This window comes from Cervus elaphus, chromosome 6 (genome assembly GCF_910594005.1).
Source record: "Cervus elaphus chromosome 6, mCerEla1.1, whole genome shotgun sequence".
In the NCBI taxonomy this organism is placed as follows: Eukaryota; Metazoa; Chordata; class Mammalia; order Artiodactyla; family Cervidae; genus Cervus; species Cervus elaphus.
Window position 1 is genome coordinate 1510075 of NC_057820.1, and position 24669 is coordinate 1534743.

Sequence of the window (24669 nt, forward strand, 5' to 3'; positions counted from 1 at the left end):
AGTCACGCACGGGCACCTCTATGCGCGGAGCACCAGCCTGCCTGTGCTCTGGGGATTCCGGGCAGCCTGAGCGAGAGGCCCTGCTGACATCACTCGCCTTCCAGCAGAAGGGCGAACGGAATTACCCAACACACTTCCCATTCACGGGGATGGTACGCGAAGGCCCAGGCCCCTCCCCCAACCCCCGCCCACACCCCACCACCGCCCGCTGGACGCCCAGGCCAGACAGCAATTAGTCGAAGCTTCAGGCTCCCTGCCTGTGACTCGCCCATTTAACAGAAACCGTTATCACATGCTTCCCGTAAACAGGCCGCTGCATTGATGGTAAAGCACGGAGCCCTGAGCAATGACCTCAGAGCTGGCACAGAGCGGGCACAGAGATTGACGCTCACTGCCCGTCTGCGGCTCAGCCTCTCCCCTCCCCACCAACGCTGGCAGCAAGAGGCTGGGCGGGTGCGACCCCCACGTGCCCCCGCCCGCCCCCAGCCACGGACGAAGGGCAGGGGAGCCTCGGGAGTGAGACGAGAGCTGCCTGCTGGGTCCCCCACCAGACCCAACGTGGGTGCTACAAGCCTCCTTGGCAGGCGACTCCCAGGCCCTCCTGTGTGCCTGGGCTGGCCTGCATCAGAAGGATGGTTCTGTGGGGGCAGCCGGGGGCGGGGGCGGGCCCGGCGCCTTCTGAACTCAGGGACAAGAGACAGGTGTGCCTGGCCAGCGCTCTGACTCAGCACCACCCAGCATCCTTCCGGGACTTGGGAGCCCCGTTCCCGGTCCAGGCCCTGCTGGCCAGGGCAGACCGCCTGGCTTTCCAGCAGCTCCCCCCGCCCCCACCTCCCAGGAGACAGACCTGCTGCTCCAAGGACGGCCGCGGCTGCAGCTGGGTGCTCAGAATTTATCGGCTGGAAAAGAACCAGTTAGCAGCCCTGCTAGAAGTCAGCACTGACATCCCAGGCCCTGGAGCCGCATCCGTGCCCGTCCGTGTCCTCGCTGTGCTCCAAGCGGGGCACGCGACGGTGCTGCTGGGGCGTCCGGCCGCGGTCACAGTCACGGTCATGCCCCCGTGCAGAGCCCGGGGCAGCAGGACTCAGGTCACGGGAAGGCCACCACCTCACTCGCCTCCACTGTGACCCCTCCCGCCATGCTTCTGAATCTGAGGCTTTGCTGCCAGTGGGGGTCCCCTCACCCTCAGCCACCATGGGGGGAGCCCCCCAAGGACAAGTGGCTGCTGGTGTCCGTGGACGACGGGGGCCACGCAGACACAAGCCCAGGCCTGTTCTAGCCACTGAGACCAGGCTGGGTCAACAGCCATGGTGGGAAGCTTTGCACACAACCCCCCACCCCCAGCCCCGCAGCTGGCAGACCTCAACTGCGCAAAGGGCCTCTTTCACAAAGTGCACACACCCAGCAGGTTTCTCAGCTTCTCTTGGAAAAGGCCAGTTCATCCCTGAACTGAACCCAGAATATTGACAGGAAGTTTCTAGATAAACTCACTCGGGAAAGCTCCGTATTTACAAGGACTGCCTCCCCACAAAGAAGGGTGGGACAAGGGAAGTTAATGACCCCTAGACATGGTTTGGGGGTGCAGACAAGAGAGTTCTTCGCGGGGTGCATGGCCAAGCGTGGGGATCCCCGTCCATCTGGCAACACCACCCACCCACCAATCCTTTCTTCCCCAGGATGGAAAACACAGTGCGTCCAAGGAGACCGGGAGGGGCCTGGTCAGGCCCCTGCACCCCGCGCCTGGACCTCTCCCCTTAGCCCAGTCACTGGGGATCAGGAAGAAAGTTCTAACCCAGCATGAAACACAAGTACTGAGACTTCTGATGAAAATGAAGACCATTATTCCAAGATATTTCACATTCTTAGAGTTAACTCTTTCTTGGAAAGTTTTCCCCTAAGGAAAAGCAAAGACACTTAGAAATCCTAAACACCTTCCACGGAGAAAAACCACAATTGTGCTTAAAAGACCGCCTTAAAGAAAATAAAAGGAAGTATGAGAGCCTGCAAATAACTATTGTATACATCAGGTTGGTCTGGTTTGTCATTCAACTTAGGTTAGCTATTCATGATTCAGACATCAAGAATTGTAAGCGTCATATAAGAATATTTTAAAGCATTTCCAAATGCTTTTCAAAACTACAAGAACAACGAGTATTTTTGGTTTCAGAATGTTTTCCGTTGCATTGTGATGAACAAGAAGCTCAGTGTTCAGTTTTAAACCAAAGCAGGGATTAAATCAAGAATTCAGTTTGAATTGCATATCTATCCAAATACAACGGTGGAAAAAAACCCTCACAACAGGCAGCAACCTCTCTCAGACACACCTCCCACACCTAGCATTTAACACTTCAACTCTTCCAGGCCCAGAAACCTCCCAGAACTGACTCCTGCTCCCTTATGCCAAAGGGAGAGAAAGCATGGTCAGTTTCACAATCTAAGGCCAAAATAGGAGCTTTGGTTTGAAAAATGAAAAGCTACTGGGGTGACCTAACCTCCTCCAACCCTTCAAATAATCAAGATATTTAACCCCAAATACAGAAGTCCAACAAGGGACTGCCACACTCAGGCTGACCGGCCTCGGGGCAAACACAAAGATCTCAGACAGAGATATGTCTTGAGTCCAAGGGTCAGACAACAGACCGAGAGACCACATTAAGGGAAGGAGTGGGACCAGAAGAAACACATCCCCCTCTTGTCCTCGGGCACAGACTGACTCACGGGCTCTCCACCTGGCCCTGCCCAGCCCCGGGGCTGGCTTTGGAAGGGCAGAGCTGCCTGCAGAGAGGGAAAACTAGGGACTCAACTCTCAATTCTGGGGCATAATGTCAAGGGCAGAGTCATTTCCTACTTCTAAAGACTTTTCCCTAAACTGAAACAGGGAGGGCCACTGGAATTATTCAGCTGCAGATGAAACAGAGTGTAGCATTGCTTTTCCATCCCTTCCAACAATGTGTTAGTCAGGCAATCCTGGAAAGTCTGGGAGATGGTGAAGGACAGGGAAACCTGGCGTGCTGCAGTCCATGGGGTGGAACAACAACAACCCTCGAAACAAGGCCTCTTCCCCAGCCACACCTGGAAAAAGGATCCTTGACAAAGTGTTTGCAGAGATTGTAGAATGTTACTATGATATGTCGTCTCTTTTCACTCCTGCCCACTGAAAAACGGTTCTGCTGTCCACCCCCAAAGTAACCTTCTGAAAGTCTATTTGGTTTTTCCTTAACTGGGGACAGAAGTCACACAAACAAAAAGCCACTCCTTGTACAGACATCGTGTTCAGAGGCTGCTCCCCTCTCCTGGCCACCTACACAGCACCAACCAGGAGGATCAGAGCCGCTGCTGGGGGGTGGGGGTGGGGGGACTGCAGTAAGAAGAGGGCTGGGCGGGAGGCAGCCAAGGGCAGGGAGGCCCCAAACCACAGGCAGCGCTGGGAGGCACCAGGGTCCCCCCAGCACGCGGCCAACACAGCTGCGTCCTGACGGGGAGGTGGGAAGATGAGTGGGAGCAGGGCTGCAGCCGCCTGGGCAGGAGAGAACCTGAGCCTCCCCCCGGCGAGGCCAAGGCCAAGCAAGGGGCGGTCCCAGGCACCCTCAGCCTTCAACCCAACGCTGGAGAACTCTGCGACCCCGCGGGCGATGACGCACGAGCCCCTGTGGTCTCTGAACTCGCGGCCGGACCTCGGGTGCCCATCCTCCAACAGACGGCGGCTGACCCCAAACGGGCGCCAGAAGACCACAGATTTCAGGACCGGCCCCCGCCCCGACCCTGAGAGACCACCCCCGGCGGGGGAGGGGGGCAGAAAACCCAGATCCAGAGAAGTGGTCAGCCTTGGGGTGAGGGTGTCCCTGGGGTCTCTCAGCCCCACTGTGGATGTCCGAGGCGCCTAGATGTCCACCCCGACCAAGAACCCCCAACTCCCAGCCAAGACCCCAGTGCCCTACCGCGGCGCCGGTCCCCCAGCGTTAGGCCCCCGGAAGTCTAGGGTGCGCCCAGGACCCCGCACCCGGCTCGGGCGCACCGCCGCACCCCGACGAGCTCCGGCCGCAGTGGACCCGAGCCCTGAGCGAGCGGTAAGGGACGCAGCGCCCGCAGTGCGACTGGCGCAGCCGCCGAGGGCGGCGCGGGGCACGCTGCCCAGACCCCGACCCACGACCAGGGAGGGGCGCCGCGCCGGGAAGAGCTCGCCGCCGGCCCCTCTGAGCCTGCGGCCCCGGGCGCGCTCACCCTTCGCCGGCGGGCAGGAGCATCCCCTGGGCTCAGCGCACGCGGGTGGGCACGGGACAAGGATACGCACGCCAAGTGGGCCAGCCGCGGATCGGTCCTGATTCGGGAAGTGGGATGGGGACCCGCTCCGGACACAGGCAAGGAGGGGGTCCTTCCGGGACCCGGGAAAGAGACAGATATGGGGGCCGCTCTAGAACCTGGGGGAAACGCAGAGAGGGTCCGTTTCGGATTGCAGGGGGGCGGGTGGGAGGTACATTCGGGTCCAGGATAACAGGGAGGGGGCGAAGAGGAACGCAGGAGTCATCGCCGCTGCAGCGAGGGGACTGGAGAGGTCTTTCCGGAACCCAGGAGAATTAAGAGGGGGGCTCTGGTCGGGCTGCGGGCCGGCCACCACGAGGTGTGAGCCCGGCACACGCAGGACCCGACTGGGAAGCGCGAGGGGCCGGTTCTGACAGCCGGCAGGCGCGGCAGCGAGTGCACCCCGGTGCGAGGGTAAGAGCGGGAGGGGTTTGCACCAGGGGGGTCGGGGGGACCCGCGCAAGTCGGGGGGGAGGGCGACCGCGCTTGCAAGTCGCCGAGTAGCCGGAGGGGTGTCGGCGGCACCGCGGAGAGGCCGGCCCCGGCCGGGAGGAGGGTCTGCCCGGCAGCGCTCACCTTGGGTTTGTACAGCCACTTTCGGAACCTGTTCATCATCGCCGCGCCGGCCCGGCCCGGCCCGGCCCCGGCGGCCCTCACCTCCGCAGCGCTGCGCCTAGCCCCGGCTGCGGCGCGGGGCGGACGCGGGGCCGGGCCGGGCCGGGGTCCCGCGCGGACCCGGGGGGCGCCGGGCGGGCGGGCGGCAGGTGCGCGGGGCAGGTGCGCGGCCAGAAGATGCTCGGAGAGCGGCGCGCGGCGCGGACCCGCGGACAGACGCGCGGACTGACCGGGCACTGGGGCGCCGGCGCCTCTCCGCTCACTGACACCCCGCGCCTCCACCGGCCACCGCCGCCCGCGCCACACATGCGCCGACGCGCTGCGAGCCCCCGGCCCCGCCGCGAGCCGCGGAGGCTGCCCAATCCGCGCGCCGCGCCGCGCCCCGCCCGAGGCGCGCTCCCTCGCCGGCGACCCGGCGCGCCCTGCGGCGCCGAGAACTACAAGTCCCGAAGGGCATTGCGGGGAGGCGGGGAGGGGCGTGTCCCTTGCTTGGGGCGACCTCTGCCCCGCCGAGGGCGCTGTGTATTCTGGGGGTTGTAGTCTTCCCGCCCAAGGCCCCGGAGCTTGCAGCGGTTGCTAGGTGACGACAGTCCAACTGCATCCCAGCACCGCTCCTGCCCAAGGGGTTGCAGAGGTCCAGGCGGGGCAGAAGTGCAGAGGGTGGGACCCGCTGCTGTTCCCGAATCTCCTCGTGCCCGCCGCCCCTGACAACTGCTGTGTGGCGGTCGGTGGCGAAAAAGGGAGGTTCCGGAGCACCGGCGGGGCCTAACAGGTACGCGGAGTAGGGCAGCATGAAAGTGGGCAAAGCGCGTCGGCTCAGCACCAGCACCTCCCACCTGCACTTCCCTAGACCTGCAGGCTCGTTCTTTCTTGCTTCCCGTCTTGCTTTCGCTAACCTCCTCTTCTTCCCAACTCCTTGATTGAAGTTAACAGTGCTTTTTTTTTTTTTAATCATCTCAACAAGAGATATTTTCTAAGAAGATATTCTCCCGTATTCACTACTTCCCCCAAACGTGCCCTAATTTGGATCCAAAAAAAAAACAATTAAAAAAAAAAAAATTTGAGAATCTGTTAAGTGCTAGTGCTGTGCTTAGTCTCTCAGTCATGTCTGACTCTTTGTGACCCCATGGACTGTAGCCCGCCAAGCTCCTCTGTCTTTGGGATTATCCAGGCAAGAATACTGGAGTGGGTTGTCATTTCCTCCTCCAGGTGATCTTCCCTGGGGATCGAACCCGAGTCTCCTGCATTGGCAGGGTGGATTCTTTACCATGAGCCCAATAGTTAGGATTAGGTTCAGCTTTATGCAAACCTGACTCAGACAAGGTTATTAATGTTTCAAAGAAATAGGCCCATGGGGAGGAAATCATGAGAGATATGACACCCTCAAAAGTCATCAGGGAGATCTGGGTTCCTCTAACTTGCTCTTCTGCCATCTTTGCATGTTTCCTCATTGTCCAGAATTGCTTCCTAAGTTCCTGCCATCACCTCCTGAGTCCAGGCAGCAAGATGGAAAAGAGAGGAAGTGTATGCCCATCTCTTACAAGGAGACTTTCTGGAAGTCTCCAAGATGCTTCCACTTCTTGCCATACCCAGATGCCAGGAAGGCTAAGAAATGTCCTCTTTCAGTTAGGCAACAATGGGCCCAACTAAAAATCAGGGTTTTGTACTCAGGGAAGAAGGAAGAGAGGAGATTGAAAAGCAACCAACAAAACCTGCCACATGGGTCTGTACTTTAAACAAAGTCATCTGAGCATGACTTAGCAGAAATCCTTAGGAGACTGGCTTTAATCAGAATTTAAAGGCAGGAAAAGAATATATTTCAGTTAGCACACATTTGGGATCTGTGTAAATTAAACCTCTCTAGTGACTGAGAGTGTTGAACTAGTGTGTATCTGATGGAATTATGGAATTTAAATCTCCTCGTGTAATCTCATTTCTGTCTGTAAAGGATTTGATAAGAAAAGACTTGGTCCAGCCCACCTTTAAAGTTTCCTTAAATATGAGACAGTCACGGCCTGATTACTGGAGTTAAAATCAATACTAAAAAAAAACAATAAGCTTGGGAATTAAATCTCACTTACCCACATGTATGGTTTTACACCATTAAAATAAAGCTTAGGTGCTAAAAGCACACATCGGAATTGGATGAACTTCAATACCTATTTCCTACCCAAAGTTGTGACTATTTTGACTAAGATTCTAGGCTAATTTCAGTTGGAATGCAGAATTCAAGTGCCTCTTCCAATGTCCACCTTTACAGGCAGCCCTCTGTGGCAGGTGTGGGGTGCCCATTCCCCACCCCAGGAGCCCACGGGCCTGACAATGAGCCAGAATTGAAGGGGGGCCTCCTCTCTGTATCCTCCACCCTGCCCCTCCTTTCACTGCTTCCAGTCCCTTCCATCCAGGTCTCTCTGGACAGAGAGGCCTTGGATGGCTCTCTTGCTCCTCCTTGACTTGCCTCATCACCAAACAGCCCCTCAGGTCATCCTATTTTCAGAATGTTCCAGCTCCAGGACAGTAGGGGAGGTGTGGGGAGGAAAGCCCTCCTGCCCAGGTGCCGTTACACACAGACACACAGACACACACACACATATACATATACATACACATACACACATACACATACACACGCATTCACATATATATACACATACATATGTATATACATACACACATGCATATGCACATATACATACATACATATACACATATATATACATACACATACACGTATGTGTACATACACACATACACCCACACGTGCACACATACATATACATACACATATACACATATACATACGCACATGCACACACGCACACATATACACACACATACACATACATACCCACATATACACATACACACACATACACACCCACATACACGTATACACATATGTACACATACACACCCATACACATACATCCACATATGCACACATACACATGCGTATATACATATACATACACATGCACACATACATACACATAAATACGCCCACACATACATGGACATACACACATGCACACACACACATACATATGCACATACATACACATATACACATTCATACACCCATACATACATAGACACACATGTACATACACACATACACCCACACACCACACATACATACACATACACACATACATACGCATACACACATACACATACACCCACATACATACACATGCATTCACACATATATACACACATACATATGTATATGCATACATGCATACATGTGCACACATACGTACATATACACATACACATATATACATACACACATACACGTATGCATACATACACATGCACACACATATATACATACACATACACACATGCATATATACATACACATGCACACATACATATACATACACATATGCACATACACATATACATAAACACATGCGCACATGCACACATACATATACACACATATATACACATACATACCCACATATACAGATACACACACATACACACCCACATACACGTATACACATATGTACACATACACACCCATACACATACATCCACATATGCACACATACACATGCATATATACATATACATACACATGCACACATACATACACGTATACACATGTACACACCTACACATATGTGGACATACACACATGCACATACACCCACACACCCACATACATATGCACATACACATATACACATTCATACACACATACATACATAGACACACATACATACACACATACACCCACACACCACATACACACACACCCCCACACACATCATATACACATACACCCACACACACACACACATACATATACATACACACATCCACACATACACTATACACACCCACACACATATACACACACATACCCACACATATGCGCACGCATATATATATATACACACATATACACATACATACACCCACCCACACACATGCCCATATACACATACATACCCACGCATACACATACACACACACATACACATACACACCCACATACACATATATACATATGTACACACACATATGCATATATACATACACATACACATGCACGCATACATAAACACATACACTGCACACATATATATCCACACACCACATATACATACACATATACACATACATATACCCACACATACATACATATATACACATGCACATACACACACACATACACATATACACATTCACACACCCATACATACATACACACACACATACACCCACACATACATAGACATACACACATGCATATACACCCACACATACACACATACATATACACCCACAGACACACATACATGCACACATACACATACACACATACATACACACATGTGCCCTCTCAGTGCCCACATCAGGTGTGGCAGGGATCTCTTTACCCAGTCCCTCCAGGCTGAGCGTGCCCCAGGGCCGCACCCCCACGTGACCGCAGTGCGGGGGAAGGAGAAGAACTGATACTTGACATCGCTTTCATAAAAATAGACTTTTTGCCTAGGTTTAGGACTTCCTTGTGACCCCTGGAGTCAACTGTTATTTCCCTTATCGTGTTGACAGGGTGCCTCTTCCATGCAGTTCCGGGATCTGATGGAGTGGGTGGTGGAGGACTTTAGACCCCAGCCTGGGCCACAGGCAGGAAACCCTCCTTGGGGATGAAGAGGCCGGCCCCCCTCCCCAACCCCAGGTGGCTCTCTTCCTCGGTAACCTGCCTCATGAATGCCACTGAAGCATCTATTACTGTCCAACTAAACGAGACAGTAGAGCTGAGCTCTGTTGAATTATAGAACCTGTGGAAGCCAAGGCTTAAAAAGCATCATGGGTAGGTCTCTCTCTCTGGATCATAACTCTTGGTGTGATTGAAACAGCAGATTGAAACACAAGAACCATTTAGCGTGGTCTATCCTGGCGGACATGTTTACAGTTCCTCATTCATTCCACAGACAATTCTGTGGCTGGTGCTGAGGGCCGGCTCCAGGGGAAGGGCAAGGGACTCAGAGGTGGCAAGGCAGACCCTGCCACAGGGGCTCACGGGAGCTTAAGGGCAGTTGGGACGACTTTGGAGGAGGCCCAGAGAAGGGGAGAGCGGAGGGAGGAGGAGGAAAGGCTTCACAGGTGGTGATATTTGAGTGGGGTGCTGAGTGGTGCCTAGGAGCTCACCAGAGAGAGAAAGCTCGAGTTTCTGGAGAGACATGTGATGGGGCTGCTGAGCCAGTGAGAAGCCCAAGCGGGCAGGGCCGGGGCGAGGACGGAAAAGAGTCCCGGGGCTCTGACCCCAGCCTAAGGAGGGGGGCACGCTGAGGAGGCTCTGCCGGGTCCCGCAGCAGCTGAGAACTTGGGGGTGCTAGTGATGGCTGGAGCGGAAGGAGAGTCCGTGGACCGGAGGCTGCCCCTCCCAGACCTCCCGCCCCGAGGTGGTGAGGGATGGATCCTGGTGGTGGCGGCAGCTCAGGAGCTCTTGGCTACAAGGAGCGGTGTGGAGGCAGGAGCTCCTGGGCACCCCCCGAGCCTTCGTGGGTCATGGCCGTTGCTCACGCGGCTGGCCCTGGGTGGAGTAGACCTGTCTCCAGATCCACTGACCCTCCTGAGACGTGGTCTCCAGGGTGGGCGGGCCCTCCCCTGGACCCAGGGCTGCAGGCCAGTTCCAGCATGTTTCTGAGGCCCACGAGGCCTTTCCTCCAGCCCCATTTGGGAGGAGCCCTGCCAGCTTCTGTGTCCACGCGGGGCGGGGGCCAGGCCCCAAAGCGGGCCCCAGGAGCCGAAGGGCCCAGTCAGGCCTCCGTGCGGGGTGGCACCGCCCAGGTGTACGGACCCCCGGCAGCTCAGCGCTGCCCTCCCTCTCCCGAGGAGGGTAGGCGGCAAAGCGTCTGAAAACTGCTCAGGGAGGTGCCCCCAGCCTGCCCGCTGCTGTCACCTTCCTGGAAAAACCTCCGGCTTTCCAGTCCCACGCCTGCCCCTCTCGGGGCACACTGCCCTGGCTGGGGGCTGGGCTTCCCCGTCCATCACCCATGGGTAGCGGGGAGTCAGCTGCTGCCACCACCAGGACCCATCACTGCCTCCGGAGCCATCATCCTTCCGGGCTGGAGAGGGGTTCCCTGGGGCCTGGTGCCCAGAGTCACTGTCGGGGGGCTTGGGGCTGCCCACATCTGGCCCTGTCCCTCCCTCACCACCTGCCTGCGGGGCCCCCATCTGTCACTGCCAGGACATCCTCTTGTATCATGTCTCTCCTGTCTTTCGGAAACCCCTGTCAGTTGGAATGCACAGTGGGTCTCTCGGACGGGTCTCAATTTCTTGGTGCTTTTTTCCCCCACTTTCGACGTCGTCCTGTTTTTCTGCTCTCTCTCCGCCACTCTGTCTTGGCCTCTCCTATTTAAGTCTCCCGCTCTGCTATCACACTTTAACTTCCAAGAACTCTCTTCTCCCTCAGATGCTTCATGAATACCATCTCTCTCCCTCTCTCTGAGCTGGCGTAGTTGTTTGTTTCTGGGTTGTTCCTGCTGTTCTCAAACGTCCTTTTCGGCTGGTTTCTGTTTCCGTGATTGGTGTCAGAGGCTCTCTGCGGCATCTGGTGGCACTGGGCCTTCGCTCTCTTTACGGTGATGGTGTGGGGTCTCACCCCGTGGGCCGTGACTGGCTGGGGCTGGCCGCTCACTGGTGACCCCCCGTGTTTCTCCACTCGGTCTCAAACCTGCAGGACCTAGGGCTGCGGGCTGCTCTCGGGAGCCGGTCCAGCTTAGCGGAGGGAGAAGCCGGCCTTGCTGATAGCTGGTGCCTGGGAAACCAGCTGCGTGGTGACCCAGAAGCTGCTCAGTCAGCCTGGAACCAAGACGGGGTGAGATGGGAGCTCCTGGGGATTGGCCACCCTGCTCTGAGGACAATGTGGGGGTCACCTATTAGAACCGGTTCCTGGGGGCCCATCCCACCCCAAGCAGCTTCTCCAGGGTCTGCCAGAGAAGGGCTCTGAGCGAGCCAGTCTGCTGGAGCTGCTGCGTTTCTGGAATGTTCAGGCCTGGCGTCTTCCCTGGGTGCTGGTTGTCATTGTTGTTCCGTAGCCCAGTCACATCCGACTCTTTGCAACCCCGTGGAGGGCAGCTCACCGGGCCTCCCTGTCCCCCACTGCCTCAGTACCAACCAAGGTGCTGGTTACCTCACCGTTAAAATGGGGGTACCGAACGTGGAGACCTCAGGACTCTTCCTGTCCCAGACTTCTGTGACGAGGTTCCCCCCTCCTCTGAGCAGAACTGCTGAGTCACCTGTCACCACGCCCCAGCTGGGCTGAGGGACACTCGGGTTGACTCAGGGGCCTCCACGCTGGTCTGGGCTCCCTCAGGGGTCATCCTGGGACCCTCCCTCCATGGGCGAGAAGGCTACAGGGGCTGTGGGCGAGCAGGAGCCGGGGGCAGGCTCCCCAAGGCCTGCAGGGATGCTGTCCAGGAGGTGGGCCTGGGCTTATGCCCACCGGGGCCCCCACTTTCCTCTGGCACTCCTCGCCATGTGAGGCTCCCCGGTGGACCCCCTGTGAGCTCAGTGAGGGTCCTTCACCACCTGCCGGGTCGGCAGCCCAGGGCGCACGGAAAGCGTGACCTGTCGGGTTTGCTCTTAGGGTCCCGCCCTGGAAGATGGCCTACTATGGGAAATGCATTGAAACAGTGATGAAGCACCTGGACCGATTTCAGCCTAAGAAGGACAGTCCCGAGCAGTTCCTGGAGGCCGTGGCTGACTCCCTGCAGGTAGGGTCCAGGTTGGGGCTCGAGGCTCGAGGGGGGGCCATGGCCATGACCCCCGCCAGGAGCTTTTCACTCTCATCCCATCGTCTTTCGCATGGAGAGGCCCGAGGCAAGATTCCCAGCTGGCCAAAGGCTGCTGCCGCGACCCAGGAATGTGGCCCGTAACCCAGGAGTGTCTGCAGGGTCGGCCGTCCTCCCTGCAGGAGGACGAGCACCAGCCTCGCAGGCGTCTCCCCAGCCCACCCCACCAGGGTCTTCCCGTCCGGGGCAGAGCTGTGTGCCGGGCATCGGGGCCACACCAGAAAGAGCTCCTGGGCTCCCGTCCCCGAGCCCCGGAGGTCCCTGTTCCGTGGCCCCCCTTGACGCACGTGCGGAGAGACCCTGGGTGGACTGGGGTCTGGTCCCTCTAGCACCTCGGGGGCTGCCCTGTGACCTGTCCCCGCTTCCGTGGGTCTGTCTATCAAGGGCCAGTGCCCAGGAACAGGGCCAGGTGATGACGCAGGTGCCACCTTCAGGACATCGGGGCGCGGGCCCCGTGGACGGGGCATCAGAGGAGGCCACGTGCTCCCAAAGAAGGGCTTGGGGGGGACACTCGGCCTGCAGCCACCCCCCCCCCGCCGCCCGCATCCCCGCCCGCTTTTAAGTGCCAGCAGCGGCCCTCCCCGGCTTAGCAGGGCCGTGAGCTGCTTCGCCCTCACACGCCGCCCCGGGGCTGCACACAGACCCACCCTCCCCTCTGCCTTCATCAGCCCCCTTGTGGCCCCACCGCTGGAAAACCTGGAGTGGGGAGGGCCCTGGCGGTGCCCGCAGGGGCTAGAGGAGGCCTGGATACCAAAGCCTGTCTCACAAGGGAAACCTCGGGACCGCTGCTCCCCGGGGTGGTTCAGATAAGAGTGTCTCTGCCCTCTGGAGCCCTGCTGGTCAGCAAGGACTGGGGCGTGGGATGCACCCCCCTCCCCCGCACCTCTGCTCCCCTCCTCTCCCTCAAACTCTCCTCCCAAAGCGTTTGGAGGGAAGGATGAAAACAGCCAAGGTCAGGCCCGTCCGTGGTCCCTCTCCTTGCTGGTCGAAGCTGGCCTGGAAGCCGCGTCCCCGGAGACAGCTGCCCCCCTGGCTGCTCCCTCAGTCTGTCCCGCCTCCCTCCCCTCACCTATAGATGCTGCCCCCTTCCTGGCCTGAAGACAAGAAAGGCCTCTTGGCTTCAATCCCAGCACCGCCCACATTTCTCATCGAGACCTCTGGGTGCCCTGTCCCACCGCAAGCCCTGCGGGACATCCCTCACTGCTCAGCAGAAACGGCAAAGTTAATGCCTTTCTTTTTCCAGAATCACCTCAGAATCATTACTGAAAGTTGGGTTTGTTACAACAAATAACCTTGGGATGGGACTTCCCTGGCAGTCCAGTGGTTAGGACCCGTGCTTCCACTGCAGGGGGTATGGGTTTGATCCCTGGGTTGGGAAGACCCCCTGGAGGAGGGCACGGCAACCCACTCCAGTACGCTTGCCTGGAGAATCCCATGGACAGAGGAGCCTGGTGGGCTACAGTCCACGGGGTCACAAAGAGTCAGACACAACCGAGTGACTAACACTTTCACAATGGCTTATTCATAGGAAATGAGCCCTGGTCGTCACCTGGTGGGCTGTGGCTTGATGACAGTACATGAGGAAGCCCACCGCGGTGAAGGCACCATGCCCGCCCCACCGCGGCCCAAGTCTTCCCCGGGTGCAGGTGCTCACGCTGAACCGAGAGGCAGCTTCTTGTCCAGGTCACTGGTCCTCTCACACCCTTCCAGAAAGCCATCCTGGGCCCAGTGCAGGGGCACTGGGATCTGACCCAGTTTGGAGAGCAAGCCTTTATTTCCAGCTGGGTCAGGACACCGCTCTGGTTCGACCAGGGCTCAAGCCCGCCACCTGGCAGAGAGGGACACAGCACAGAATACCCACAGGCAGAGAGTCTGGGGAGGGCAGGGCTGTGGGTTCAGCTGGGTCCCCCCAGAGGTGTGTTGACGTCCTGACTGCCGGGTCCCTGTGAAAAGTGGAAGTGAAGTTTCTCAGTCTTGTCCGACTCCTTGCTGGCCCCATGGACTGTAGCCCACCATTGTCCTCCGTCCATGGGGTTCTCCAGGCAAGAATACTGGAGTGGGTTGCCATGTCCTCCTCCAGGGGATCTTCCCAACCCAGGGATCGAACCCGGGTCTCCCACATTGCAGGCGGATTCTTTACTGACTGAGCCTCCAGGGAAGCCCTGTGAGTGTGACCTTGGAGACCCCATTCTTTGCAGATATGCATCATGTCAAGACAGGGAAAGGTCGTTAGTGGAGCGGGGTTAGGGTGTGGGGACTCTCTCTCCGCAGACGGAAGCTTGGGGATCCTTCCCCTCACACACACACACACACACACACACACACACACGGAGCAGCCCCCAGCCCCCAGTCCCGATGGCATTCCTGCACAGAGAACATATGTCAGTGGGAGAAGATTCGGTCTCACATCTGAAAGGGATCCATCTGCCATCGGGAGAAAGTTCTCCGGCAGCACCACCGGGCCCGAGGCAGGGCTGAGGCGTGGGGAGCAGCCTCTCCAGATGCCAGCCTACGCGGTGGGGGGAAGTGGCCCTGGGGATGCGGCTGGGGGCCCAGAGCACCCCGCGGGAGAAAGGACGGGTGGGGCTGCACCAGCCACGAGGCAGGCAGGCCCGGTCCTCAGGGAGGAGCAGGAGTCCGCGGGTGCATCCCACCGCCCCCTCGTGCCCCAGGCCCTTCCAGCCCGCACAAGCGGGTTAACCTCTCATTGGAGCAAGTAGCCTTTCATTAGGGCATCCTATCGGGGGGGCTGACGGGACAGTTTCCTGGAGCCCGTGGGCATCACTCCTCCGGGCCACGCAGCACCACGGCTCAGGTGCCAGGCTGGGCAGGCTGGGCCTAGGAACATCCAGAGATGGACGCGGGCCTGCAGGACAGAGGTGGGGTGCGGCAGAAAGCCCTGAGGCCTGAGCGGCCCCCAAAGGAGGGTCTGGCTTTGAGAGAGAATGCCCGGGGGCGGGCGGAAGGAGGAGGAGAAGAGAATTGTAGGCGGCAGTGGAGGAGAGCAAGGTGTTAGTCCAGGAGACCCCGCTGCTCAGCAAACGGTGGGCAGGAGGGCAGGCGAGTTCTGAGCAGGGGAATGAAAGGGCCGGCAGGAGAGGGGCCCAATCAGACAGCCTGGGGTGGGAAAGGCCAGTCCCCCAGCCACAGGGGAAGCGAGGGTGTGGGAAGGGGCTTGTGCAAGAGGCTGGGGGAAGGCAGGGGTAGGCGGAGCCTGGAAACACAGCCCAGGTCCCGGTGGAGAGGCCTGGTGCGGTGGCCAGCCCCAGGGAGCCTCTTTTCACTTTCTGGTCCACAGTGTGAGAGGAAACCTGGGCTTGGGACAGGGTTTTTATTTTAATGGATATCTTAAAAAATACCCGATGTACTTTGGATCAGAGATCCCAAACCCAAAGGCTCAATACGGTATGCAGTGTGGGTATCCCCACTGGGAGACCAGTGACCTCCATCCAGAGAGACAGTCCAGACCTGTCTCACGCAGGTAATATAATAGATCTGGAAACATTTTTGTTCACACTATAAACTTTACATGTGAAAGCTGTAAATAAGTATATATAATTTTTAAAGTCTTTTACAAGATGGTAGTACATTAAACACAGTCCTGCCCTTCTCTTTCCCCACGTAACGAGGGGTCACGGGGATCGCTCCCTCTTCTTGTCGTAAAGCTGTGAGCATCCTTGTCACTGAGTGTGCCGGAACCACCATAACCATGCCCTGTGGATGAGGTCATTGTTGTTTCCAGTCTGTAACTGTTCCAAACCACCCTGTCCCTCTGCGCCTGGGCAGGCACACCCAGAGTCAAGTTCCAGAAAACACACGAGAGAGAAAGAGTACTGGCCTTTGTAACTTCAAGAGATCTGGCCAGCTGACCTGACACAGAGGTCTCCTTATTGACACTGTCCCTGCTTATGTGATGTGCTCACAAACGTTTTTATCTTTTCCCATGAAATAGCTGGGCAAAGGCAGTTGGTGTGGTTACAGTCAGCATTTCTCCTGTTATATTTTCACAAGTATTTCTTGTTCTGACCTTCCTGCTTGAACCCATGTCTATTAGGAAATGGTGTTTGGCCACAGCAACAGCAGGAAAGCGGTGACTTAAAGAAATCAGAGGTGTCTTTGCTCACGTAAGAAGCAGTCGGCGGAGAGGCCGCCCAGGGTGGGTGCCAGCAGCTCCGTGGCGTCGTTAGGAACTCGTTCTCCTTCCTCTCTGCTTATCCGTCCTTAGAATGTACCGCTTGCCTTGTAGTCACAAAGTGGCTGCCTTGCTCCAGCATTGCACCCAGGTCCCAGAGAGGAGAGGAGAAAGGCAAACAGTATAAGGGGGGGCGCCAGCAGAATCTGCTTGACGTTCAAGGAGGTTTCTTGGAGGCCACACCTAGCAATGTGCCGTCAGATCTCATCAGTTGGAGCCACGAGCCACATCAGCAAGGGGCCAGGAGAAGTTGTAGCGGGCGCATTGCCTTCCCCAGCAAGACAGCTTTCTCCTGTCCGGCAGGAAGGAGGGGAGAAGGGCTTGCGTGTGCATTGGCAGCCTTGGTTTCCTTCGCCTCCTCTTCTAACCGACTTATGGCTCTGTGTCACTGATTAGTGGGAGCCCCTGGGTCTTGGTGACATGAGTTACAAACCCTGGGTTGTGGCAATCAGCGTCTGGGTCCCCTCCCAGCCCCGGAGCCCGCTGCAGCTCTGCGCCGGCCCTGGGGCTCCGGCCGACAAGCGGGGCCCGTGAACCCAAGCACCTGCTGTCGGAGGCGCTGCCGGACATGTTGAGCCAGCAGCAGGCTTTTGGGTCTCTGGCCCCCCCTGCCCACAGGGCCCCTGCCCTCCCGGGTCCCCAGACGCAGGAGCCCTGAACTTGACCAAGGCCCTAAACTGTACCCGGAGCTCAGAGGCCCCTTGCGGGGTGGCGGGGGTCGCCCTCTGGCCTCAGTGACCGAGGCTGGCCCAGAATTAGGGGCGTCTGACTCCAGTGCTGAGGGCTCCTCAGGAGGGTCCGGACCTCAGCCTGCCTGCTCCGCTGGCCCGGCCAGGAGGACCAGTCTAGGGTTCAGCGTCCTTCATGTCACCTGTGTGGACCTCAGTCTCCTCTCCGCCACCCCCCCCCCCCCCCCCGGCCTCCGGCTGGACCTTCCCGGGGTGAGGGCCTGGCATGCGGGGCTCCTCGCCTGCCCAGCCCCCTGGCCCGGCGCAGCCCTGCCTTCTCCCGGGGCAGACGGCCTCGGGCGTGTAGCCGCAGGCTCCAAGCTCTGACGTATCATAACGCTCAAGGCTCCAAACCCAGGCGCTGAGGGGATGCAGAGTGGAGCTCCGCGGTTTGAGCCGGGAGGCCTCAGCGCGGGTAGCGCTGACTCAGGGCGTCCCTCGTCCCTCGAGCGAGCTCTGCTGACTCACCGCTCCAGGCTTCCCCTGACAAAGGCGGGGAGTTAGAGGGGCGGGGGGCGGGGCTGCCGCCCAGCTGGGGCTCGCGCCCTCTGTGTGGGCACAGCCAGGGGTTCAGGGGAGCCTGAGAGGGAAAAAGAGGCAGGGTCCTGGCTCCTGAGACCCGAGCCGACCTGAGTGAGGCCGCCCCTCCCCTCCTGGTTGTGCTGCGAGGCGAGGAGCCCCGCCCTGTGCCCACCTGCCCGCGGCCCCCCACGGAGGCAGGGCGGCCCACCCGGGTGACCCTGGAGCCACGGAGGGGCAGTAAGCACCGGTGCGCGATCCTGCGGGGTGAGGGACCACGGGTGACCCTGGGGGGTGGCTGGGGTGCCTCCCGGGTCTGGTGACATCTGAGCCAAGGCCTGATGGGCATGGGGAGCAAGCGTGCAGGGCAGAGCCCTGCAGGCGGAGGGCACAGCCTGCCTTGATTGGGGGCTCGCCAGCGCCGCGGGACTGCAGCCCGGTGGGCGGGGCCTCGTGGGGGCGGGGCCTCGGAAGGACTCCTCCTAGAGGGTTCCATCAAGCACAGGCGCCATCAGACTTTCCTTTACAAAGACTTGCTGGGTGACCGCTGAGGAGGGGCCGAAGGAGGTGCGGGACAGTGGCTGGGACCCTGTGGATGGGACGCTGGGGAGAGCGTCACAGGGAAACAGGGCGTAGTGCTTACGGAGACGGGAGGGCCCTCCCACAATCAAAATCTGCTTGCGTTCGTCCTGACGGTGTGTAAGGTCACCCAGAGGCGAGTGCAGGTAACGGAGCGGAGGAGCCGAGATGGAGCCTGTGAGCCGAGGTCGGAGGTCAGAGGAGGGTGTTGTTGCCCCATCAGCTGCGGTTCCCGCAGGAGCCCAGAAGCCGCTCCAGGCGCCAGAGGGGCGGCAGAGTCAGTGTCTGAGCGCCCCTGCCAAGGCAGGAGGGGGACGACCCCCCTGCCGCCCATCACTCCTGCCCGTGTGCCTCAGCAGCTGAACCTGACTCCACCCAGGACTCCTGGACCCCCAAGCAGGGCGGCTGGAGAGGGCTGCTCTCAGGACTCCAGCCCCCGGGGTGCGGAGGCCGGGAGGGAGTAAGAACAGACACCCCACTCACATGCTGGGGGCTGGGGCTCCTGGAAGTCCAAGTTCATCTCAGACCCCTCGGATGGCCTCCTTACTCTGTTGTTCTCTTAGCATAAAAACAAGGGAGGAAACCACAGAGGAAAAGGCAGATTAGACCTCAAAACAAAGCAGAGCTTCTATAATCCATATGTCAAAAAAAAGTGTGCACAAAGTTAAAAGGCAAATTACAAGCTTATAACAAATAGCTGTCACACTAATGGGCATGTTGATTCTCTCAATCTATGAAGAGCTCCTATAAACGATTGGGAAAAATAATATCCCAATAGAAAAAGGTAGCCAAGAATATTAATTGATAATTCACAGAAGAGAAATACAAGTAAATGTCCAGTAAACGACGTATGAAAATCTCATTGACAGTAAAAGTTTAGGACGTCCCTAGTGGCACAGTGAATAAGAATCCGGCATTAAGTTTTTTGCCATCTCACTGTAAGTCTTCCAGGAGCATCATGGAAATGACTGCATCCCACTCACCTGCAGCATGGAGAGCTTGCATCTGACTCCCTGCGTTGACATTCAGGATGTTAACATTTTCGCCGCTGCACATGCCGTTGCCCTGAGCGTCTCCTTTGTGGATATTTTCTGCCTTTTGTCTGGTTTCCTTAGAGTCCCAGAAGTGTGGTTACTGGGTTAAAGTGTGTGGGAAATACAAGACCCTTGAAACATATTTCCAAATTGCTTTCAGGAAAGACACTCCAGCCCCATCCCCAGGAGGCCTGCTCACTGTTATGTTGGCAACAGTGAGTGCTAAGTCGCTCAGTCATGTCTGATTCTTTTGCGACCCCTTGGGCTGCAGCCTGCCAGGCTCCTCTGTCCCTGGTATTCTCCAGGCAAGAATAAGGGAGCGGGTTGCCGTGCCCTCCTCCAGGGGATCTTCCTGACCCAGGGAAGGAACCGGTGTCTCTTAGGTCTCCTGCATTTGCAGATGTGTTCTTCACCACTCCTCCACCTGGGAAATGCTGCTGGCAACAGTAGATGTTCTTTTTTTCTTATTGTCGAAACTTAGTTTTTTGAATACTTAAGCCATGACACGCACAGGTTACAAAACCCAACACGTTTCAGAGTAAATGGAGAGGAGTCTCTGCTGACACTAATTCCCTCTGCCAGAGATTTTCCTTGCTTGGTTATTGTTTGTTTGTTTTTGAGGGGAGGTAATTTTTAAAATCATTCATTTGAAAAACTTCATAGGAGCTTGCTCTTTTTTTTTATTGTGGTGAAATACACGTGACATAGAATTTACCATCTTAGCCATTCTTAGGTGTATGATGCAATACAATTCAGTGGGTTAAGTATGTTCGCATGTGAATATCACCACCGTCTGTCTCCAGAACCTTCTCACCTTCGCAAATGGCAACTCTGCGTCAAATAACAGTTCCCACCCTCTCTCCATCCCCACATCACACCCCACACACCTTTCTACTTCCTGTCCTGGGAATCTGACTCCTCACATAGGCAGAATCACACAGGGCTTTTCCTTCGGGGTTGTTTTCTGTGTTTATTTCCGTCTCTGCCCCCCTCACAGTCTCCGCCCAGGGACCAACTCCTGGGGGAGGACCTGCAGGGTCAGAAGGTTGGTCAGGGGCTCCCCACTGTAGGGCGCTGGGGCCCCCACGTCTGGAGGCGCTGCCCCCTCCCCGGGCTGTTTCTCCTCCAGACACTGAGCCCCCAGAAGCAGGCGTTCATCATGGAGATCCTGTCGGGGTGTCTGGAGTACCGCAAGCTGCTGACCATCGTGGTGGACGCCTTCTATGTGCGGGAAGGCCGGCTCTGCCTGCGGGCTGACTACAGCCTCTTTGAGGGTAGGTGCCTGTGGCCAGCCGTGGTCGGGGGAGCCCACGGGTCCCTGCGGGCCAGATCCCCGCAGACCCTCAATAGTGACCGAGCCCCTCCCCCAGCAGGCCTCCGAGGTCCTCAGCCTCCCTTCCCTCCCTGGACCCTCCCGGCTGCCGGAGCGTGGGCGGCCAGGGGGCTGTGTTTCCCCCCTCACTGACGTGGAGACAGACTCCAGGCATGCTGACCGCCAGGCCCCAGGAGGCAGGCCTCCGCAGGCCTCAGAGGGAGGGCTGGTCTGGCTGGGAGAGGTGGCCCTGGAGGCCAGTCTGTGTGACAGGATGGGTCTTCATCATCAGCTGAGTTCCTGGCCCCACGGCCCTGAGGACCACGTGCAGAGCCGGCGTTCTGGCTGTACTCTGGACGGTCCCAGAGGGGATTCAGTAGAAGGAGGCGTTTGGGGACTTCCCTGGCAGTCCAGTGGTTCAGACTCTGGGCTGCCAATGAAGGGGCCATGGGTTCGATCCCTGGTCAGGGAACTAAGATCCCACATGCTGTGCAGTGCTGCCTTCATGGGGTGTGGTGGCAACGTGGGCAGACTGGCCAGTGTCCGAGTGGGGGAAGGTGGTCCAGCCCTTGGGCCTCGATGGACCTGCCTGGGAGAGAGGGGTCCGGACTGCAGGGAGCTCAGAGACAGAGGTTGGGGAGTGCCCGATGCCAGGGCCGGAGCTGGGCTGCTGGCCCCCCATCCCCTAGTCCAGCGGCTTCCAGTCTCGGAATTCACAAACTGAAAAGCAAGATGGTTTTACGTTTACCCCAGAAGTTTTGGAATTTCTGGAAATGTATCCAATGAGCTACAATGATCTGGAAGTGCTTGAAGCCCTGGAACCCTTCCCCCCTACCCCACCCCCACTCCCGTCGCTTGTGCTGTTGTATCAGGCTGTCATTTTCATGTGGACCCGATGGAGCCGGCGCCTCTGGCCACACGGCCCGAGGGAGGCGGCGCCCTGGGCTCTGTTCGCTGCCCCTGTCGGGCCCTTAGCCCCTGGTGCCTCTCCCAGGATCAAACGCCCCGGGCGGGGACCCCAGCGTCCTGCTCCCATGCCCACGCCCTCTTCCCCCAGTGATCTGCTACTTGGCCACGTTCCAGCTGGAGGAGCTCGGCTTTCAGCTCTTCTGTGACGTCCTGCGGTCCCAGCCGGTCCACAAGGTGTGCAAGGTAAGCCCCCCCACCCCCAGCCCCAAGTTCTGTTCTCAGACCCCGGCCCCTGCCCCGCCTTGCTGCAAATGTGCCCTTTTCAGGCCTGGGGAGTCTGGTTTCTGCTCCTCGCGGTCCGGCGGGTGGTCGCTGCTGGATGTGAGCTGTTAAGTCGAGACAAGGCGTCCTTGCCCGTTCATAGTCTGGGCCTCTGGAACCTTCCCAGCCCTAGGCAGCCTCTCCTCCCTGCAGGAGGGGCTGTGCGGCTTTGGGGGGTCAGGGAGGGCGCAGTCTGGAGCAGGTCCTGAGGGGTGGCAGCCTTTGAGAGGGCGCCTGCAGGAGCCTACCCCCTGCCCCCCCTAGGCCGTCTCTGTGGCCGCCTGTTCACTTGGGCAGAAAGCTCGGGATGCCCAGGGCCTCAGGGCCAGCAGGACCATGAATGGGCCTCAGGCCCGCTGCCCTCTGCCAGCCACTCCCATGGAGCATTTGCTGTGGGCCCGGCTTCCTCTGCGAGCAGTTCTTGGTCTGCTCTCACAGGGAATGGGCGAGGTCACTCCTACAAGCACTCATCCCACAGTTGAGGAAACTGAGGCAGAGAGTTTCGGTAACTAACTCGACGTCACACAGCAGCTGAGCGGCAGAGCCGGTTCTTGGGCCAGGCTTTCCACCGCTGGCTGGCTCCTCCCTACTTGGCTTGGCGGCAGGGGGCAGCCCCCAGACCAGGATAATGACTCCCCAGAGAAGAGAGGGACAGCTGAGGCCCCAGGAGTGCTTTGCGGCCCCTCTGGAGGGAAGCCGCAGGCGCTGCGGGGGCAGCCCTGGAGCGGGAGGGGAGGTGCGGGGCGGGGGAAGGGAGGTGGGAGCCGGGACACTCCTGGGACCACCGCCCCAGAGATCTGCACCCGCCCCCCCAGCAGGTGAGCGAGGCAGCACATTCAGTGACTGTGTTCCTGTCCACGTATAAACATGAGTAATGCACGGTGCATGGATGTTTCCATAGTCACCGTAAGCAAGGGCTTCATTTCATGACAGCATTTTCTGAGCGATATTCAGAGACGCCCAGGGCCAGCTTCCCGGCTGGAGCCCCCGCACTTGGTTCACACTCTGCTGTCAGTCTTGAAATTCTTAATAATTGTTGAGCAAAAGGCCCACGTGTCAGCCTGCCCCGGGGCGGGGCGGGGGCGGGGTCCTGCAGCGGTGGCACCGACCCCCGCAGTAGGCTTGGCCTCCGGCCGGTGCCTACAACCAGCACACCCCCTCCGGTGAGGCTTCCTTTCGGAGAGCCCCCCTCCACCGGGAGCGGTGTGTCCCCAGATGGGGGTGAGAGGAGGAGGGGGCCCAGGGGTGGAGCGGTGGGCCCCAGGAGCAGTGGTCTGGGAGGAGAAATTGTGGAGACCCCAGTGCCCCAACCATAGGGACTTGACTGCCTCCTTCATCAGGAAGTGGGAACAGGAGCTAAAAGATGGAGGGAACACCGGGAGGGGGTAGGCGAGGGGCTGAGACAGCCTCCGCGTGGCCCAGGGGGTAGGCAGAGGCCCCCAGGGCTCGGGGCACGGGGGAGCAGGGGCCAGGCTGCTGCTGTGGAAGCTGTGGAAGGCTCTAGAAGGACCCCTGGCAGCTAGCTGCTCCCTGAGGAAGGGCATGGAGGGCTGAGCAGAAGGAGGAGGGGTGGACATGCCTGTGGGGGCAGTGAGCCCCCCACGGAGGCAGCAGCGGGCGACCAGAGGCCCTGGCCCTGCCCCCTGCCCACCACCACCACCCCCCCTCGGGCATCAGGGCCGAGGGCCTGCCCAGCCCCCACCCAACCACAGCCGGTGGGGAGGACGGGGTGGGGGCATTTATGCAGACCCACGGGGTGCAGGGGTTGAAGCCCAGGGCCCACAGCCGACAGGGACCCTGCTGGCGAACACAGGGGCCCAGGCAAGCGACGGGCAGCTCCCCAGGCCCACAGGAGGGGGCAGGCCAGCGGGGCTGGATGCCTGCCTGCGGCCGGCTGAGGTCTCCTGGGGGTGCGCCAGCCACAGCTGCCGCCCCAGCACTGACTCCCCGCTGGGGGGCTCCAGGGGGTTTCGCTCTCACCGAGTGGGTCTGGCCCCCGCGGCTCCCTCTTCCCTCAGTTCCTCGGGTTCCTCTTCAACCCCTTGAACCTCAGCTCATGGATCAAGGACGAGTGGAGCCTTGTCTACGAGACGTCCCACGTGAAGGAGAACTGGATCGACCCCCTGATGAGGTGGGCAGCGCCGGGGTCTCACCCCAGGGCGGGGCGTCCACGCAGGCCGCCAGCTCGTGGCCGGGGAGTAGGGGGCCTGCATCGCTTCCCCAGCTGCCCCCAGGGCGCCCCTCCTGGGCTCGTCACCCCAAAGCTGTCCCCACCACCTGCTACAACCTCCCCCACCAGGCTCGGGCCAATGCTGGCCAGGCTGGCGCAGGCCAGGACCCG

The 24669-nt window shown here is 58.6% G+C and overlaps 2 protein-coding genes across 15 annotated transcripts in view; one reads left to right on the forward strand and one right to left on the reverse strand.

The window, feature by feature from the left end:
- ZFYVE28 (zinc finger FYVE-type containing 28) overlaps positions 1-5027 on the reverse strand; it is a 97181-nt gene extending 92154 nt beyond the window's left edge. For 5 of the 9 annotated variants that reach the window (XM_043905985.1, XM_043905987.1, XM_043905991.1 and 2 more), the window contains exon 1: positions 4876-5027. In XM_043905985.1, coding sequence (XP_043761920.1) covers positions 4876-4914 — 39 coding nt within the window. In that variant the 5' untranslated portion in view covers positions 4915-5027. Of the gene's footprint in view, positions 1-3938; positions 4009-4875 lie in introns of those variants that run through there. The other 4 variants (XM_043905988.1, XM_043905992.1, XM_043905994.1 and 1 more) reach the window with 2 other exon arrangements.
- CFAP99 (cilia and flagella associated protein 99) overlaps positions 3485-24669 on the forward strand; it is a 38139-nt gene continuing 16954 nt past the window's right edge. Inside the window, exons 1-6 of one of the 6 annotated variants that reach the window (XM_043905995.1) lie at positions 3485-4067; positions 11621-11758; positions 12530-12656; positions 20916-21060; positions 22156-22250; positions 24347-24459. In XM_043905995.1, coding sequence (XP_043761930.1) covers positions 12546-12656; positions 20916-21060; positions 22156-22250; positions 24347-24459 — 464 coding nt within the window. In that variant the 5' untranslated portion in view covers positions 3485-4067; positions 11621-11758; positions 12530-12545. Of the gene's footprint in view, positions 4068-11620; positions 11759-12529; positions 12657-18152; positions 18441-18877; positions 21061-22155; positions 22251-24346; positions 24460-24669 lie in introns of those variants that run through there. The other 5 variants (XM_043905997.1, XM_043905999.1, XM_043905996.1 and 2 more) reach the window with 5 other exon arrangements.